Consider the following 19,978-nt stretch of genomic DNA (forward strand, 5'->3'; position numbering starts at 1 on the left):
AACAACTCTAAAGTTTTGCATTCTTTTTTTCTTGTTTGTTGTGTGAGCCTCTTGAGAGCTTGACCTCTAGTTGACTTCTCCTAGTTTGGTCTTGTGTTTATCAAATTGATCTCTATGAACGATTCTCACACCAACAGTGTTGAGCCTACCTCATTTCAATGCAAATGGAACTAGTCACAATGTTCTCCTATTACAACCTGAAGCATTGCCAGTGACATCTTATTTGATAGCCGTCAATAGAATGCTCAAGAATATAAGGTGTTAGTTCAAGCAAAACTAAATTCTTTTTTTAATGAATATATCTATTTGCTCGACTAGACAATCGAGAACAAAGACTTTATTTTTTTCATTTTAAGAGACTCATTTTTTCTTGCCGTCTCCCAATTTTGCATTCAACCTTGTCTAAGCAAGGGAAAGCTTTGGGTATGTTCCTAAGTTCAACCTTTCTTTTATTTTAATAGACATATACTTTTGTGCTATTCAAAATATGCTTAGGTTAGGAGCCTGAATTTCCACCCTTATAAGTTATATGTTTGTAGAACAAGAAAGAACTAACGAATATATTATATGTGAGATGATGTAAGAACCCAACGTGAAGAGAAAGACAAGGCGCCGCGTGATTAGGGAGCAGCCATCTCTAACAAAAGGCCGCCTTTCTTCACTGCCAACGCGAGACAGGCGCTCTCTCTTTGACGAACAAAGAAGAACAGCGAAGAATTTACGATTAACAGAAAGAAAAACCGAAAACCCTTTTCCCACGAGACTGTTTTCTCTCCAAGCAATTATTTTGAGAGAAACCCAAGAAATGTTCGTCGATATTTGAAGAACTCGCCGACCCACTTCCATTTTCGTATCCTTTTTGGCTTTTCTTCTTGTTGGTCTACGTGATTTACGTCGTCGGAACGCCTCCAATCGTTCTAGGCGACATTAATTGGTTTCCCGACTTTTTGGAATCATCAATGCGTTCCTGATTTTCTTTGCCCATCTTGTTTGGTTGATTCGCATAAGGGAGGCCATGAATGCGAATAGTTCGCGATTTCAATCGTTTGGTCAAACTGAGATCAACTGGGACAAGTAATTTTAGCCTTCCCTTTTCTTTCCTCTGCTTTTTTGGGAAACTATCCATTTATTTCGATTCGTTTCATTTCATTTATCTTTTGTGCTTGCATATCATATCTGTTCTTTGATTTGGTAACTTGTCTCAGCTAATGCGTTGAATGATAATGATTGCTGACTCGCTCTAGTATCAATTGACCATTCTGGATTTGTTTGTTTGTTCTCCCTATTAATGACTTTGATGTATGCTTTGATCGTGGAGTTATTAGGCGCTTTATTTTGGTTCTTGATGATATTAAAGAGCAGAAATATCGAGGGAAAGATGGAAGTTTGTAACTGTGTGGAATTTAATGTATGTGTGGGAGAGAGAAGAGAGAGATCTTTCAGCAGGGTTTGGAGGAAATAAATCTTGAGATATGATCGGGTTGATTAGATTTGAAACGTCTTCTCATTCTTGAAGAATCAACCTGGGGTTTAAAATAGGACTTGAAAGTTGAAACTTGGGATGGTTGTCTTCAACATACTCATTGTAATTTGATGCTTTTCCCTGGTTTGTGGAAATGTTGGAGAGTAGGTTGGAAATTGTTAGAAGTAGTACAAATTCTTTTTGACCTTTTACAAATAACTCTCTATTTGGCCTATTGTTTTAATTGGTCCTCTGGGTGCCAAAAACTTCTTTTTATGGCACGTTTAACCGTTCTTTCTCAGTAGCAATCATGACCAAGACAAAGAGTGGGAAAGAACAGAAAAACTTGAATGAGTATGAGCAAGTGTGATGCATTTTTTTCCTTGTTTTCTTTTTCAGTACTCGCACTCTTTTGGTGGAGTTTTAGACCTAGTAGTCATTAGATAAATGTTTCATAAGAACATAGGTCACAACATTCTCCAAGTAATTCCTGATGGTTTCCACTAAATCAATGGGGAGATATGAAATTGCTTTCATTTTTCTCAGGAGGATGATTAAAAATGTTATTTTAATTTGCTTGAAATAAACTTCATTAATGCAGTAGTTGGAAGCCTGAAAGACACTATTCTCTTCCTCCACTGGAGGAGGAAGAGTGATCGTAAACCCAAAAAATGGCAGCCCTTGCAAGTCAGTAAGCGAAGTTGTAACGAATTCTTTGGCATTCGACAAAGGATAGTAGGAGATAGCCCCCATCCTGCGCCTTCCTCTTCAAAGATTATGATGAAAATTGGGGGGGTAATCTAATTGGTTTTAATTATTCCAAGGTTTCGACCCTCCTCCATCAAAAACACTCATTTGGCCTTGTGAACATCCTTTGTGTGCTATTTCGGATAATTATGCAATAGTAGGTTTCAGCCATATTCTTGGTAGTCATTACTAGTCTACTAGATGCTATTTTTAGTCTCTGGTGGCGCTCATGCTTTTGAAACTTTAAATCATTTGCTTTTTAAAGTAATACACTGACTTGTTGTTCTTGAAACTTGAGATTTGCAATATTCTAGTTGCAATTTTTGTGCTGTTCTTTTTCTCAACATTTACTGCATTATAATTTACATATATTCTTTTGACCTAAATGCTCCATGGAATTGGCTGGATATTTGTTGTGTTTATGATTAGCACTCATAGTTTTAGTTTTTGGAAATAAGTAGATTACTTATGAGCTAAGAAGCATGGACACTTGGATACTCAAACACTTGTTGGACACGTATCGGATGCTTTTTAGTGCAAATTTGCAATAGATGTGTTTGACACTAGTTGTACGCAGTCGAAGTAGGACAAACATTTGTTCAACATGCATCTAACACTTGAACAAGTATGCTAAGTAGACACATGTATAAAAACAATAATAAATATTGAGTGCAAAATGCATCAAACTCTGCATTTTGTACCTGTATTTGTGCTAGTTAGTTTCTGAGCATGTTCAAACTAAGAAGTTGCAATATCTAGTATGATGCTTTATTTATCAATCCTGTTCCTGCAGGCTTGATAAAGCAAAATTTTATGGCGTAGGAGCTGGCCTCTTTACTGGGATTACTGTTGCACTGTACCCTGTTTCTGTTGTGAAAACGAGGATGCAGGTTGCTGTAAAGGATTCTGCCGAGAGAAATGCCCTGTCTGTTATTAAAGGCTTACTGAAGAATGATGGGGTTCCTGGTCTTTATAGAGGGTTTGGCACAGTAATCACTGGTGCAATTCCTGCAAGGATCATCTTTCTTACTGCTTTAGAGACTACCAAAGTGGGAGCCTATAAACTGGTTGAGCCATGTAAATTTTCTGAACCTACACAGGCTGCTTTGGCAAATGGGTTAGCTGGCATGACTGCATCACTTTTTTCTCAAGCTGTTTTCGTTCCAATTGATGTGGTGTGTAGGCTTGGTTTAGTTTTTGATAAAATATTGTTTTTGTTTATCTATTATTCACTTAAAAGCTTGAATATTTGATGTCACTCAGATTAGTCAAAAGCTAATGGTTCAAGGATACTCCGGTAATACAAGATATACTGGGGGTTTGGATGTTGCTCGTAAACTGATAAAGTCTAATGGGATTCGGGGATTGTATAAAGGTTTTGGGTTATCTGTTATGACCTACTCTCCATCTAGTGCGGTATGGTGGGCAAGTTATGGTGCAAGTCAACGCGTCATCTGGAGGTGAGACGTGGTAATTTCCCTTCATTTGTGTTTAAGCGTTGAGTTTGGGTCATTGCATAACAACTGATAATGGTTAGAATTTTCATCTTCACTTTCGTTGGTCCTGAATGAAAGTCTTATTTTTTTACTTTATTTATTTTTTGTTTAGACAAGAAACAGTGAATGAAAGTAATTATTAGTCTCTTGATGGTCAGTCAGCGAGGTACATTCCAAATAGATACTGCTATATTATTTTTGTCTTATTAAACTACATTGTCCTTTACTATATACCTTGGTTCTAGTCTCTTCTTGATTACTGTGTTTCGAATAATTCTCCTTCTGGGAGTGTAGGCACTGTTAAGCGCATCCATGTAGGGATTTGTTGAGCTTTATATATGAGTGCGAGCATGGCTATACTGGCAAAAAGTTTTAATATGGAAATTCTACTCATACTATAGGAATTTCTCTGATGAGGTATTAATATTTAGATTTCAGAGGGTCCAACTGGACAGTTGTTATTTGCACAAATACATGATGCGGTGGTTTCTTCTGTTTAAATTGGTTTCTCTTTTTGACGTTGGAATTATTATATTTGTTTTGTGGCATTGAAGGTTCTTAGGTCAAAACTCTGCTTCAGAGAAATTTGCTCCTAGCCATTCCCAACTTATTTCAGTTCAAGCTGCGGGTGGAATTATTGCAGGTGCAACAGCTTCCTGCATTACAACACCATTGGACACTATAAAGACTCGCTTACAGGTACTTACTAGGCCACCCAGTTGACATCGAACCATTCTTCTAACTGACTCACTGTACATTTGTTATTAGCTTTTATTTGATACCAAATATTATTTTCCATTTCTACTGTCATTGAAGTTAAGCTATCAAACCATAATTGACAATTCTGCAGATGTTTGTTACATTATTTAAAACTATACTTGTCAACTCGAAAGGCTAGACCTTATGAGAGCCTCTGTTTCCTGTCTGAATTTTTTTATCAATACTGCCATGTTGGTCTAAGGTTTTTTTATTTGCCAAACAAAATGTTAGAAAGCTATCTTGGACACTCCCTGGAACTGGAAGCGTGGGTATGGGTCCGATTAAGACTTGTCAGTTGGAGAAGGTGCTTTTGCATTTTTCTTTTCGTGATAAATGAGGAATTCTTTGATAGGCCATATTTTCTTACTGTTTGGACTTTGGAGTATTGGCTGATAGGACTTGGAAGGTTCTTAAAGGGTGTAGGAGGGTCTTTGGGATTGAGATGTGGAGTTCAACATATTTCAGTACCTTCCTTACATATTTCAGTACCTTCCTTTTTGGTGTTTATAGTAGGCCTTAGTCTCAATTTTATTTATCAACTATCAACAATGGAGGGAAGGATTCAAGAGCTTCCCTATCTCTTGCAATTCTCCTCAAAGATCAATACAAGATTAACTGCCAAAAAGATACCCCCTCCCCCCAGACCCACACCCCAACTAACAGTATTCCCATATCCCACATTTACAGCTTCCTCTCCTCATCCCTTCTTGTGCTTACTGAGTACACCCTTCACTGAGGGGGGTATCAGAGTACTACGAAGTTTTTTTTCCCTGAATGTTTTCTTTGCTTAAAAACCTGAGTACCCTATAATTTCGGGGGTTTCTTTGTGGCATGTGTTGTTCTACTATCATTCACTTGTACATAATCAAAGCTGCTCTTAGTTTACAAGCAGGCCACTGTATTTACCAATATTCTCTTGTTTGAAAACTACCCTTTTCTCCACCCCGAACTTTCTTCCAAAAAAAAAAATTCACAACTCTCCAGTTTCATGTGAAAAACCTTTATACTCTTTTTGACAAAAAGCTTTGTAATTCCTTTCTGAGGTTGCTAGTCCCAAAAGCACCAAGAGTCTTGAGGATAAGGGTTGGATTTTGGAACAATCTTTCTCAAGAGTTCCAAGGCATAGAAGCCTCTTTTTTCACCAATGTAACTAACCTCTCCTTTTTCTAAAGTAGCCGCCCTTGAACTCTTTGATCATTTGGCACTAAAACTACTTGTCCAACTAAAACTACTTGTCCAACTTAGAATTCTTCGCTTTACTGGCTAAACTCCTAAAAGATTTACTATTGACTGAATTGGAAATGGCCGTCCTTAAATTGAAACATGAAAAAGAGACTGTTCTTTAAATGGGAAAATTAGTAGGATGGTTCCTATCCCCGAACCTAAAGGTCAGCTAATTGGGTTCATATTTTTCTCCAAACGACTTCTTGGGATATCAACCCAGCCTACAACAGAAAAGGGGGAAGAGACGAGTCACCTTGTTTAACACTTTTAGTGGCTCTGAAGAAAATCCAAACCAGCCCTTCTATACTTCGTGAAGCTTCCTGAGTAATTCATTAGTCAAGGAAAGTCAAGTCCCCACTATTATTTGACTATCTAAAATGTAAATTGTAGATGGCACCCACCTGATTCGTTCATTCTGCAATAGTCTCATTGGAGCAGCGATATTTAGAAAGAAATTAAAATTTGTTATTACTTCGTATACATAAGGTATTTTAGGTATTTGTTGAAAATCCGTCATTAAGTAAGCCTCTCTCTCTCTCTCTCTCTCTATATATATATATATATATATATATATATATATATTTATCTAAGTATGTATGTATGTATGTATATAGATGTTAGAATGAGAGGATTGGTGTGTTTGTTGATCATTGTGATTTTCCATGGTCGTGTGTTTTTTGCACTAAATTAAAGTTGTACTCGAGTTTGGGAAAGCATTGCCTTCACTGGTTGGTGTTGTACATGTAATCAGGCTAAAACTTGGAACTCTCCTGCAAGGTTCCAAATGCCAGCTAGCTTTGGCCCTGCTTGCTCAATCCCAAGACTATTTTGCTTTGACATAGGCAAAGGCGCCTTGGGATGAGGCAATTATAGATGCAACAACCGCCCAAATTTTCAATATATGATCTTGTGAAGGCTGATAGATATCTGAGTTTCTCGTCTGCCAAGTAGTTTAAGATTTTAAGATTTGGCCGTTTTGTTTGTAGTCAAATGCACATAAGTTAGCTTGATCACCCACATATTTTTTTTATAAAGAGAACATCAAGTTACCATAAATTCGAATTTCTTAACCCTTTTTGTCTTTTAAGATTTTAAATCATTATGGAGAGGTTGTATCTGGTCGTAGTACTGCCTTAATTTCATCCATGTTACGCGTCACGACTTTCTGACTCAAACTCTGTTGATGAGTTCTATATTTTGATGAGTTGTGTTTGTTCATAGGTGATGGGCGATAAAGGGAAGACAGCAAGACAAATTGTTGAAAGCTTAATCGCTGAGGATGGGTGGAAAGGTTTTTATAGGGGGCTGGGTCCTCGGTTCTTCAGCATGTCAGCCTGGGGAACATCGATGATATTGGCTTACGAGTACTTGAGTAAGACTTCTTTAGCCTGCACTTTATTTATGATACATATGAACACATGCATACACACATATCTACGCCAATTAAAGACACCAATTTCTTATGTTGATGTCAACATCTTCAAGCAGAAAATATTCATCTTTTATGGGAATCCTTATAGCTAATATGAAGTATTGGGAACTTTTTAGAAAGTTATCTAGAGAATTATGAACTTCTGAGATCCACCGTGTAAGGACTTAGTAAGGCATGAAATTAATGTTTGTTAGTTGTGAGAGGCATATAAATCCCTTGAGCCAAACATCTCCTACTTATTGCATGTAGATCAAAATTTTTCTTTTGAACTTCAATAAGCATCATTTCAAACCTCATCTCACACTTGTTACTTTTTGCTATTGGGATGTAATTTTCTTAAATCTACACCATTTTACAGTGTGCTATGTATCTGTTTAATCTCTGTTGTATTTGTGAATAGTTTTCCCTTCTCATGCGATGTTGTTCAAAATTTTAGAGCGGCTGTGTGCAAAAGATGAATAGACTTGACCTCATCAAAGATTTTAGAGCCAAAGCAACTTCTCAACTCTTTTTGTCCTCGCAACAAGGCTAGAATTCACTTGAAGATAGGTTATTGCTGTTGAAGCATTTGTGCATTGACTACAGAGCAGAATTTCATTCCATCTTAAAACCACATTCATTTTTAGGGAGTTGAGTTCGAATAGCTCCTAAATTTTTTAGACGTGTTACATTATATTTCATCACAACAATAAAGTGTTACATTATATTTCATCACAATAAACTCAGTTCATCAAATAGAGAATGCAAGCTTAGTATTCTCATGTTGTATTTGAACTAACAAATATTGTTCTTGATCAATCGTTTCAGAACACTTACAAGGCTTTTTAAATTTAATACTTTGGTCTTTCAGTTTCTTTTAGTAGAAATGGGGGAGTTCCTCAACACTGCTAGTTGAGTTAAGTACCTTTTAATTACTTTTGGCTTGAATTTGATTGCGTGAAAATAGATGAGTTAATAATGAAATTAGATATAGGGAAAAGCAATGTAAGTAATGTTAAAAAATGGTAGAAATTCATGAAGGAATGAATGGTGCTTTTCTTTTACAAGAAACTGTTTCATTTATTGAATGAACGATGTTTCCAATTTACGACAATTAGTTCAGGAGCCGTATATTTGGAGGATCTATCTTTGTCATGGAAAAGTCTTAGCATTTGTTTCTTCTCAAATCTTCTGCAAAACCACACTAACAATGGTAAACCAGACAAGTTCCTTAGATTTGAAGGAGGGGTCAATCAATAACATTATAATCCCTTTCCATGTCCTCTTTGGAGGAGCCCTAGACCAACCAAGATAGAAAACAAAGTGTGATCTTCTCATCTTCAAGGAGAAAAAAAAAAAAAAAAAGAGAATGTTTGGCAGATACCCAAAATTTAGGGAGTATACTACAAGCTTTGTAATGACTCTCTCGCTTGAATTCAATGATTTTGTCCCGATCTTACTCCCAGCTGCATTCATGCAAAGCAACTCACCTCAAACCGTAAACGATATCTCTCTGTCTTTAAAGACTTTAATGAGGCGAGAAGACGGATTCCTCTAACTAGCTGGTGCTCATTAGAACTAAACCCTCTAATCCATGAAATCTTATCATCGCACCATCCACACTTGAATTTTACACGACGGCAAAGATAGTATGTCCATGAAAAAAATGGTTGCATAAATCCATGATGAGTGTTATGGATATACCAAGTTAAGATTTTCATATGCACTTGTTCCACACTGTGATTTGAGCAATAGTCACCTTTCATTTCATTAATGAAAGTTGTTATTTCTTCCGATTAAAGAAGAGAGTAAAAGGAGGATTTTTCAAATAAATAGGTAGATCATTGCAGGAGTTAGATAAGAATTTTTCAAATAAGTAGAGGCAAATCATTGATAATTAAACATAGGGAAAGAGTAGGAAAAGAGTTTGGAAGGATGTTTTAAAAAGGTAATAGATGATTCCAAATTTTACTAATACTTTTCGACATATATGGATAAATGATGGAACCCTCCTTAAATTAAATAATTATATTCTTTTTTATAAATACTCCGTTTTTAAGAAAAATTGTGAAAAATATAACATTTAACAATATATTTACACCTCATAGAAAATCAATAGTTTGTCAAAATTTTCTATTTTTGAAAAAATCCCCAAGGAAAATTTTAGTTAGACATTAACTTCTCTCCCCCAATCCCTAGCATGAGATGATTGTGTGAGATTTAACATTAAAATCCAATTGAAAAAAATATAGACTAAGATGGAAGTTAAATATAAGAATCAAAGAGATATTTTAACCAAAATTTTATATCACAATAATTGATTTCACTCCTAAAGAACCAAAACACATGAAGAACTCATCAAAAATTTTAACCTCATACAAAGAAATAGGGTTCTACAAACTTCTATTGCCATAAAGAGGATTAATTTACTACTCTTTATCATTTTCTTCATTTTCACATTCATGTTCATCTTCGTTTTCGTAGTTATCGTCATCCGTGTCGTCTGTAATTTCATTATCATCCTCATTTCGACCTATTTCAGCTTGATCTTCAGTTGGTGAATGAATTGAATCTCCAACCTTAGTTTCTTCTGTAACTGCTGATTTGTTTTTATTTGAACTCTTAGCTTTTCCTTTCTCCATCTGTTTCAATTAAACAAAGTATACGAATCAAAAAAAAAAAAAAAAAAAAAAAAAAAAAACCAGTTTTTACTAAGATGAGTGAAAAAACCAGCTTAACCTGCATCTTGAATTCTACGAAGATGAGTGAGAGAAAAGAAAAAACCCACCAAAGAAGTCCTTTTTTGTTATATAAGAACAAAAGAAAACATTGATTCCAAAAGAAGTCCCTTCCCTACAAACTTACACAAACAATACCAAAAAAAGGAGAAAAAAAAGCCCTTCCAATCTAACTGAATGGAGAAATTACAAAAGATCCTGTTATGGCTACCCCATGAAAGTCCATGATCTAACTACATTGAAAATGACTCAACAGATCCCAAAATGAAATGAGACATGACCCATCAACAAAATAACGAAGGAAAAAGATTTTTTGTGAGTATGAAGAATATTAATTTAAGATTAACAATAAGATAGAAATATCAAAAAGTCGAGGATCCTTCCTGCCACTACTACCAGCATACATAACAAACAAGAAGTGGGGAAACATTTTGAGATTTCTTTTCAAAGGATCCTAGAGTATTGAATTACTACAGATTCAATTCTTACTGTTACAGTGCAACACAAAATTACTATGACTTGATGTCATAGAGCTCTACACTTCAAGAGAAACCATCACAGAACTTGGATTAAATAACTTTTTTTACAGGAAGCAAAAGGAATATATTCCAAAAGAGAACAAAAACATTCTAAAGGGCTGGGGGTAGAGAAGACCCTCCCCATAGGAGAACTAGAACATAAAAGCATTCCAATGGGTTCAACTAGCTTCCATGTTCAAAATTTTTTGTTCCTTCTCAAAGGGCCAACATGCTGGTCTGGAAGGTGGATAGTTCTGGAATCTGGATTATTTTCTATCAAATCTGGATTATTTTCTATCAAATCAGCTATGGAAGTAGTTCTTCAGGAGGGGATAAAAAGAGTGATTGATGAAGACCTTTGTTTACAGATTTGGGTTTGTCTTCTCTCCAAGTGTGAAATTCTTTATGTGGATTATGGCTATCAATAGAATGGGTTTGGTTCAAAGAAGATTCCCTACATGTGCTGCTGCCCTAATGTGTGCTACGTGCTGCAAAAGTGGTGAATATATTGACCATTTGCTCCTGCATTGTGAATTTACAGCTCAAGTTTGGAGTTGCTTTAGGAAGATTTTTAACCTTCAAGGGGCCATGTCAGTATCTATGTGATTGTGGATGGATGAAGCTCTCATGGGTTGACCTTTGAAGGAGAAGCCTAGAGTTTATGGAGAAACGTCATTGGAGTTATTCCGTGGCTCCTTTGGAAAGAAAGAAACTTGAGGATTTTCCTTGATAATTCTCTTTATTCTTTTGGTGAACTTGTGCAGCCTACAACCTCTAGTCGGAGTGCTCAACATAGAACTTTTTGTAATTACTTCTTGGCTTATTTACAACCAGCACAACTCATCCAACTTCTAAGGTTAACCTGATTTACAAAATATGACTAACTCTTGAAATGAAAAATATTTGTTGCTCTTTACATTGAGACCTTGCATCAACCCATAAAACAGTGATAGGTGTAGGTAATGTTGAAAAAAGGCTTCCCCAAACAGAGAACAATTGAGGCACAAAAGTGAACAAAATGCTCTCAATTCTCAAGTGCTAGACAAACACTCTATAACTTCCAAAATTCTATTTTATTCACCAAATATCTTGCATAGTTTCATTCAATATGCAAATAAACAAAGTAATAAGTAAATAAATAAAATAAAAAATAACAAAAAACAGAGGCTTACAGCTCGTAACAGAGTTCTACGATCCCTTTCTCGAGCATTCTTTATGGCCTGCAGCAATCACCAAACCTGTGAGATACATTTTAAAATTTATCACCATAACATGAGGGGAAAATCATACCTCTTGAAGCATCTTTTGCTCAGCCTCCACTTCAGACAAGTCCCTAGAAAGGACAGATGGAAAGGCTATAGAATTTAAAAGACAATTTCTGTAACAAAATTCACACATTAATCTTCAGCAATTCATAAAACACACCTTCCAACAGTTTGATCTACACGACAACGACATTTTGCACATACACCTTGCTCCTTGGCACAACCTATATAAACATTAAAGTCACTCTTAGCTCTTACTGAGAACTTCGTTCATAATGACACATTTTCCCCTAGAAATTTATTTCTTCAGAACAACAAAAATAAATTCGCATAAACAAGCAAGCTACTGATAATTTAAACTAACCGGGACAGAGATTGTGATACGCTTGACGAACATTCCGCTTTGAACACAATTGACTGCAATACATTCAACACAAATTTAACAATCCAACCTCAGAAAAAGAGAAACAAATAATGAAAAAATGGAAGAAGAAAGAAGTATATATACCATTTAGCAGGTTCAGAAAGAGGTTTGTACTTTCCGTAACGGCGTTTCCAATCAATTTGGTCCTTGCAACGGAGACAAACTCCGGTGATGTCAGATAAGGGGCGGAACCTACCTCCAACCTCCTGTACTAAAAATTTCACAGTAAAAAAGGAGGTTAACATTTAGATAACAGAAGAGGGGAAAAAAAAGGTGGTGAAATTAGATTACCGTTTCGTTGATCTTGCGGCCGGCGTTGGGTTTCCAAGCGTATCTGTTTTGGTGCTTGGGAGGGCCCTGCTTGTTGCTCATTCTGAAAGTATTGAGCTTTGCCTCGCTGTTGTGAAAGTCCGGCAACCCAATTCTTCGGTCGTCTCTCCTTCGATTGTTCGCAAAAAACAGCACTTCAAATATTGGGGTGCCCCGGAGTTGGAAGGAAGAAGATGAAAGAAGAATGTGAAAAAGTAAAGTTAGGGTTTTGTTTTCAATTTTTGTATGATGTCAACAATTATGAAATCAAATAATATACTCTAAACTTTAATAAAATGGCTAATAATAACTTTCAAAAGTCAATTAATATTTTTAATAATTAACAAAAAAAAAAAAATATGTTCATACTCTTGATATAATCAATTTTAAAACAAATGAGATCACATTTGAAATGTTATCTTTGATCACCTTCAATCTTCTTTACTCGTTGTGATAAATAAACTTGAACTACGAACATGAAAGCAGCTTTCATCAGTATAAATTTGGTCGTGCACACATTTTTCTTTCTTTTCCCTCTTTACTAGTTATATTCAAAATCAGGATCAGTACTTCTCAATTTCATGTATTAAACTCAAACAATGTATATGTATTAACACACACACTCAACTTTTAGAGTATAATCTTTGTTGAAACACGTAGGTCATAAGTCTATTGATGATTTCATTATTCTTGTTTTTCTTGTAATAGTTTGTACGAAAGTAGAGACTAGTTTTCTATTTTAAGCTAAAAAAATGTCAAACAGTTGATGCAAAAATTGGTAATGAGAAGGGAATCAAATCATTGAAGAGTACAAACAAACAGCAAAGTAAGTTGATATTACTGATTTAAACCATTATTAGTTTGAGACCTTTTAACTACTGCAAGGATTAGTTGCATAAATGACAATTAAGACAAAGATAAAATAATTATATGGTAAAAGACTAAAAACTCCACACCTAGCACAAAAATTGATAATTGTTATTAATTGCTTCACGAATAGTTGTTATTTGAATTATATATCATCGACAACTGCTATCCGTGATAGTTTTAAATTTGAAAAATGCACTATCAATTGTTATCATGAATAGCTGATATTAGTAGTTTTGCTATGAGTGATAGTTTTCAATTTGAGAAATGTGCTATCAGTTACTCTCTATTCTCATTGATAGTTGAATCAATGAATATGATTAATAGCTGTTATTAATAATAACTTTCAATTTGAGAAATGTGCTATTAAATTGTTCTCACTTATGACTTGCTAGCTAGCAGTGATGGAAACACATGGACTGAAGGGTAAACTTGGAATTCTAAAAAAAATACTAGTTGACTGGCGAGTATGTTGTATATACAAAGATTTTCAATTTGTGCTATATGAGAAACGACGACACATGGAGACAACTTCGATTCCGTTGACAAAGGCATAAGAATTCCGAGATGGGGTGAAGGTAATGTTCAATTTCGGTTCTTCTCCGGTGACATGGACACAATATTCTTTTGGGAGCAATAAACATAACTAAAGGAACTTCTCAAATCACATGCAACACGAGAGGTCTACGTATCTTAGAATACAAGATATATATAATAACCTATAGACCTCATAGACACATTGTGAGATCTTTCTATTATTCCAACAGAGCCCTCAAAATTGATAACACATTTCAGTTACAATTTTAATTTGAACAGTTCGTTTCAGTTCAGGTAACGCATAAACCCGGTTTGGGGTTAGGTAGGTTAGAATTTAAGAATAGAAAGCATTATGTAATTGATTTGGGTATTGAATTATTGAAGGGAAAGAAATGGACCGATTGATTGAGGACAAACAATGATAGTATTTAAAGTGAAAAGAAACCATATTCTTTTCTTTCATCAGTCTTTTTTCTTATTGCAATGACTTTGTTATAGACCAAGACTTGTATGTGAGACTTTTTGGTATTAAAGTTAAAGTTTAAAGTTAGCTTTTGGTAGATGTGTCCAATCCTTAGCATTCCACAAACAAAATCTTCACTATTAGATTATCCTTTGTTTGATTTTTCAGTCTGTGTTGGGTTTTCAAGGGCGTATCTGTTTTGGTGTTTTGGGAGGGTCCTGCTTGTTGCTCTCAGTCTTCGCTCGTCTCCTTTCATTGTTTGCAAAAACTGTTCTTCAAACATTGAGCTGCACTGGAATTGGAAGGAAGAAGATGGAAGCAGAATGTGAAGAGAGAAAAGTTAGGGTTTTGTTTATTTGACATACAAAATTTGGAGTGTTTTCAATTTTTGTATGATGCGCCAACAATTTTGATTTCTCCAATCAAATTCAAATACTTATATTCTTTCATTTTGATCAATATTTATTTCTGATATGATAGGAAATCAAATAATACTCTAAAAACTTTAATATAAAATATCTTTTCAAAAATAATAAAATATTAAAACTATTAATAGTTCCATTAATTTTTGTTTTAATTTCTTGCTATAGTCCGTAGAAATGTAGAGAGTATTTTTTTTCTTAAGCTAAATAATGTCAAACAGTTGATGCAAAACATCAAAATTGATAATAAGAATTAAGGAAATCAAATCATTGAAGGGTGAAAACAAATAAGAGAAGTAAGTTGATATTACTAATTCATTATTAGTTTGAGACTTAAATATTGCAAGGATTAGTTGCATAAAAGACGTTTAAAATAGGGATAAAATAAGGCTATAAAAACTCCACACCTAGCACGAGAATTGATAGTTGTTATTAGTTGCTTCATGAATAGCTTTTATTTAAATTATATATTATCGACAACTGTTAATCATGAATTTGCATCAAATTTGAGAAATGTGTTATCAATTGTTATCGTGAATAATTGATATTAATAGTTTTGCTATGGGTGATAGTTTTCAATTTGAGAAATGTGCTTTCAGTTGTTATTGTTGATAGTTGAATCAATAAATATGAAAAATAGTTGCTATTAGTGATAACATTCAATTTGAGAAATGTGCTATCAAATTGTTATCACCCATAGCTGCCAGTAGTGATGGAAACACATTGACTGAAGGGTGAACTTGGAATTCTAAAAAAAATACAAGTCAACTAGTGAGTATATTTGCTACGTATAAAAAGATTTTCAATTATGCTGTATGAGAAACGACGACACGTGGGAGTTACGTAAGTCTCTATGCTTCATAACAAGAAAATATTTGGGTGCAACTTGAAATAATTCATTAGAAACTTTCCTCACTTTTTCATTCGCTGTTGTGTTCATATTCCTTTCTGTTTACTGCCATTATAGGCGAAAATGGCTCCTCTAGATAACTCAAATCCGCGTCGGAACAATCCTCATCTGCTTCCTCTTGCAGCTTCAAGATGAAACTTAATTTCTCCTCCACCTCCCTCATTGTCGGTCGATGCTTTGAATGATCGTTGATACATGTTGTCGCCAATTCCAAGTATTACTTTAAACAATCACATGAAATCTTCCCTTTTAAATTCAGATCGATAATTTCATAAACATTCCCTTTCTCCAAGCATTTCTGAGCCCATAGCATAAGCTTGAACTTCTCTTCACTGGCAACCCGGTCATTTTGTTTGCTCCCACAGAGCACTTCAAACAAGACGACCCCAAATGAGTATACATCGGATTTTTCTGTCACTTCCAGAGTGAAGACATATTCTGGGTCTATATAGCCAATCGTTCCTGCCAACTTCGACACGCTGACTGCCGTGTTTTTTTGCCCTAATTTTGATAACCTTAAATTGGAAACTCTTGCAACCCAATTTTCGTCTATAGGGATATTTGTAGTCTTCACATCACGGTGGATGATGGGTCGATCAAATGCAGTGTGTAGGTAGATTAAACCACGTGCCGCCCCAATGCAGATTTCTAGGCGTTTCCTCCATGGCAGAAGCGATTTTGAGGTGCTGAAGAGATGATCGTTGAATGTTCCGTTTGGCATAAATTCGTAGACTAGCAACATTTCCTCGTTTTCCAAGCAATATCCGATGAGAGATACAAGGTTGAAGTGATCGAGCTCTGATAACAATTCAATCTCTTTCACGAATTCTTGTTCCCCTTGGCTGGATTTTGAGTTCAACCATTTGATTGCGACTGTGAGATTGCCTTCATCCTCGAAAATTCCTTTGTAAACGACACCAAATAATTCGACTCCTATCTCTCTCTCTTTACTAAAGTAATCTGTCGCTTTACAAATCTCTTTGAAGGTGAAAATTCGGCACCGTCGTTCTGATAGCCAATTATCCTCTCTTGTTTTCTTCTTCTTCTTCCTTCTCTTTGTTTTCTTCTTACTCTGTTTCCATATAACTACAAATCCAACGATTGAGAATAATATGGCAAATCCCACGCTACTACACACGGCAGCGATGATCTCTGTTGCATTTGAATTTTTGACAACCGGTTTATCTTCTGGTGCTAGAGCGACCACTGTGTTTGGTACTGCAAGATTAGTTCCATTGCTCTGTTTGAACACTTCATATCCATTCAAAATCACATCGAAGCTCTCACTTGGTTAGGGGTGTAAATCGACTAAGATAGACGGAGTATTCCCAGCCGGAATTGGTGCATTATAATCTTTGTATAAAGGAGTATTGACGGAATCTATATCAATAGTGGCGACATTTCGGTTATTGATGAACACTGTGAAAATCCTCTATTTTTCTTGGAACTGATCCGCATGAATTTGGCAAAAATAGAGTCGTACTAAATAATTGAACCCGACATCAACGGGCAATTGCAATGATAAATTTTGTTTAGAATTAAGAGTTCGATCCTTTCCCAAAATTATAGCGGACTGGTAAACTGAATCTGTGGCTGTGAAGTTAGGAGTGGTCGTTGTGTAGTTTATAGAAACAGAGTCATTATGTATCGCGATAACTCTTTTGGTGGTTATATATAGATTACTCCCATCCCAATTTCTGTACATGCCGGAATCTTGACTCGGAAAGATGTCATCACCGCCGAGATTTTTCCGATGATAAAGCTCGAGGGCGATGTTGTTTCCAATAATCGGCGTCGTCATTCTCTGTTCCGCAGGAGAGTAGTAGAGGTTTTCCGGCATGGAGACGACTTCTATTCCGTTGATGAAGGCATAAGAATTCGGAGATGGGGTGAAGGTAATGTTCAATTTCGGTGCTTCTCCGGCGACATGGACACAATATTCTCTTGCGATGACGCTTTTATTGGAGGAATCAGCAACAAGGGCGGCACTGAAGTTTTTAAGGAGAGTGAACTGGGCAGCTTGAACAGTGAAGAAGGCGTCGGATCTATGAAATTCGTAGTTATATTTTGGATAGAAGTAAAGATGGATGAATTTGGGGCCGGTAGTGACCGGGAAAGAGTAGGTGAATGGAGAGCGAGAGAGGCGTACAGTTTTGTAAAGAGGGTCGATGATGATGTTTGACCTAGAGGACTGGACGGTTGACTTGTTGACGGTGTTTGGTGGTTCGATTGGGGTGAAATTAGTAGCAACATCGCCCATCCATGTCCGATTGTCGATGTAAGTGATGGCTTCAGTACCGCAGTTGACGGCGATGTTATCGGTAGGGAAGTAATAAGAAGTTTGAGAAGTGGAGAGAGGAAGAAGAAGAAGAAGAAGAAGAAGAAGAAGAGGAGGAGGAGGAGGAGGAGGAAGAAGGAAGGAGAAGATGAAGAAGGGAGGAAGGATTTTCATGGGAAACAATAGAAGATTGTTTTTTTCTTTTTAAATAATTTTTTTTTGCATGCAAATTGAAATGGAGAGTTTTGAAATTGAGATAAAATCTTCTCTTCTATTGATTAAAAAAAATGATGATAGATCTTAATGCTTATACTTTTTTAAAAAGGAAAGTTTGGGAAAAAGAAAAAAAAAAGGATAAAACACCTTCTTTCTAAAAGACTAAAAAGATGCAATTATTCATTAACCTAGAAGATGAGTGTTTGGCCCATAGGTTTGGAAGTGGGGGACACTTAAAATAAAATTCTTGAGATTAAGAAACCAAATTCGTTGGTTGAGAGTATGTTTTTTTTTTTATTATTGAATGACATATATATATTTTAGTAAAAATTTCACTTCAACCTCCTATCAATGATCATTGATAACTATTGGCAACAAACATTAGCCAACTTCACAGTCAACCATGATAACCGATCACGATCGAATCGACGGTCACGATGATAGATCGTCTTAAGCGTTGGCTCCAAATCATCTTGATCGTCGCCTTCAAATCGTCTTAACCGTCGATTATCGATTGTCTTGATTGTCGGTGACCAATCATCTTGATCATTGGTGACCTACAACTTAGAGCATTATTGTCGTCAGGTGAACATCTTGATCGACGGTGGCCAAGCATTGTCTTTAATTATCATTGTTATACCTATTAACAAACTGTCTTAGTGATGGTCAATAACCAATAGCCATGACCCTTGATAACCAATTGTCATGGTGGTTAGCGACCAACCAATCATCTTAAACATTGGCGACCATTGACTGATCAACCAGTAGCTTCACCAATGTTTCCTACACTCTTTTTCATGGTCGTTTGAATAGTAAACATTATTCAAGCTCATAAATTACTTTTTTTTTCTAAATCAATCTATAAAAATTTTCGGCCAACTCCGAACACCACCCCAATGACCGTTGACAGTCAACCATTGGGTGTCATTTTTTACGACTTCGTTGGCGAACTTCCAGCTACTAACTTCAGCAACCATTACAAACCTTAAAAAATTAATAAAAATGAACTTTTGTAATACTTTTTTTTTCTAAGTTAGTCCAAATACACGTTCGATTTAATCACAACAATACTTTTTAAAATGCCCATTTTTCATTCTTTTATTTTCTTTTATTCTGCATTTTTTTAATAATTACTATTATTAAATCATTTTTTTTAATTATCTCTTATCTTTTCTTTGTTTAAAATTAATCTTTCTTCATTTTAGGAGATTTTGTTTATTTTGTTATATTTTTCTAAGTGAAAATTGATGACCTATCTATTGAGATCTATTGTCATGTACAAATCAAATATTAATATATTGAAAATATAGTTGAAATTGTAAATATATATCACATATAGCATGGTTTATTTTTAGTTTAATAACATTTTTCATTTTTTTCGTTGGTCAATTTAACTAAAAGATTTATGACTTATTTAGATTGATTTAAGAAAAAAGTGTTTAAAAAAAACTAATTTTTATCTATATTGTTTGATAAGAGTGTTTAAAATAGATTGCTAAATGTAGCTCTACTTACTTTCGCCTTTGCAAGATCTCTTTTGTTGTGTTTATTTTGAAACCTACTAGACCCATTTTAATGTTGCTTAGGAACTTTCATATAAATCCTATCCAATTAAATGACTTGTTATATTTTGTGAATGGTTTGTAATATTCATAATTCGACCGTTCATGTTAATGCAACTATAATCAAAATTATTGTTATTGAATGTTAAAACTACTCGTTTTTACATTAAGCTCGTAAAAATCGACATAGTCAAGAACTTGAATTAGAGGTACAAAATATGAAAAAAAAATCAATTAAAAATTTGATGCATAATAAATTTAGGATGTAGAATTAAAAAAAAAACCTAAATAGATTAGCTAAAACTCAGTAATTAAAACCAACATCCCAAACACAGGTACGAGTAATGGAAATCTGTATCAAGAATACAGA

General features: G+C 35.1%; 3 protein-coding genes across 5 annotated transcripts; 1 reads left to right on the top strand and 2 right to left on the bottom strand.

Annotated features, from left to right (window-relative positions):
• The first annotated feature begins 219 nt into the window (after positions 1-219).
• On the top strand, positions 220-7,954 carry LOC103498542 (uncharacterized). Of its 3 annotated transcripts, none has more exons than XM_051090200.1 (6): positions 220-1,074; positions 3,003-3,384; positions 3,473-3,669; positions 4,260-4,404; positions 6,910-7,060; positions 7,521-7,954. In XM_051090200.1, exons 1-6 carry the CDS (start codon positions 1,016-1,018, stop codon positions 7,580-7,582), a joined length of 996 nt encoding a protein of 331 aa, XP_050946157.1. In that variant the 5' UTR covers positions 220-1,015; the 3' UTR covers positions 7,583-7,954. The 3 variants fall into 3 exon arrangements, with proteins under 3 accessions (XP_050946157.1, XP_008459395.1, XP_050946156.1); XM_008461173.3 differs by having other exon boundaries at positions 7,557-7,954; XM_051090199.1 differs by having other exon boundaries at positions 6,910-7,954.
• A 1,432-nt stretch (positions 7,955-9,386) lies between these two features.
• Positions 9,387-12,601, bottom strand: LOC103498541 (uncharacterized). Its single transcript, XM_008461172.3, has 7 exons — positions 12,336-12,601; positions 12,129-12,250; positions 11,985-12,037; positions 11,781-11,844; positions 11,646-11,688; positions 11,528-11,575; positions 9,387-9,741 (listed from the first exon to the last, which is right to left on the bottom strand). The coding sequence occupies exons 1-7, from the start codon at positions 12,414-12,416 to the stop codon at positions 9,529-9,531; spliced, it is 624 nt and encodes a 207-aa protein (XP_008459394.1). The 5' UTR covers positions 12,417-12,601; the 3' UTR covers positions 9,387-9,528.
• A 2,704-nt stretch (positions 12,602-15,305) lies between these two features.
• LOC103498538 (receptor-like protein kinase FERONIA) lies at positions 15,306-17,812 on the bottom strand. Its single transcript, XM_051090055.1, has 2 exons — positions 17,236-17,812; positions 15,306-16,845 (listed from the first exon to the last, which is right to left on the bottom strand). The coding sequence occupies exons 1-2, from the start codon at positions 17,810-17,812 to the stop codon at positions 15,770-15,772; spliced, it is 1,653 nt and encodes a 550-aa protein (XP_050946012.1). The 3' UTR covers positions 15,306-15,769.
• Positions 17,813-19,978: the final 2,166 nt, after the last annotated feature.

Source organism: Cucumis melo, chromosome 9 (genome assembly GCF_025177605.1).
Source record: "Cucumis melo cultivar AY chromosome 9, USDA_Cmelo_AY_1.0, whole genome shotgun sequence".
Lineage (NCBI taxonomy): Eukaryota > Viridiplantae > Streptophyta > Magnoliopsida > Cucurbitales > Cucurbitaceae > Cucumis > Cucumis melo.

What these genes read in the sequence shown, in the direction of transcription:
- LOC103498542 (XM_051090199.1), top strand. Translation starts at nt 1,016, where the DNA reads ATGAATGCGAATAGTTCGCGATTTCAATCGTTTGGTCAAACTGAGATC. An exon ending in AGTCAACGCGTCATCTGGAG is followed by an intron (nt 3,670 to 4,259) that starts GTGAGACGTGGT and finishes GTGGCATTGAAG; the next exon opens with GTTCTTAGGTCAAAACTCTG. An exon ending in CTATAAAGACTCGCTTACAG is followed by an intron (nt 4,405 to 6,909) that starts GTACTTACTAGG and finishes GTTTGTTCATAG; the next exon opens with GTGATGGGCGATAAAGGGAA.
- LOC103498541 (XM_008461172.3), bottom strand. Translation starts at nt 12,416, where the DNA reads ATGAGCAACAAGCAGGGCCCTCCCAAGCACCAAAACAGATACGCTTGG. An exon ending in CTTTCTGAACCTGCTAAATG is followed by an intron (nt 12,038 to 12,128) that starts GTATATATACTT and finishes AATGTATTGCAG; the next exon opens with TCAATTGTGTTCAAAGCGGA. An exon ending in GTAGAACTCTGTTACGAGCT is followed by an intron (nt 9,742 to 11,527) that starts GTAAGCCTCTGT and finishes TAATTGAAACAG; the next exon opens with ATGGAGAAAGGAAAAGCTAA.
- LOC103498538 (XM_051090055.1), bottom strand. Translation starts at nt 17,812, where the DNA reads ATGGGCGATGTTGCTACTAATTTCACCCCAATCGAACCACCAAACACC. An exon ending in GTACAGAAATTGGGATGGGA is followed by an intron (nt 16,846 to 17,235) that starts GTAATCTATATA and finishes ATTTACACCCCT; the next exon opens with AACCAAGTGAGAGCTTCGAT.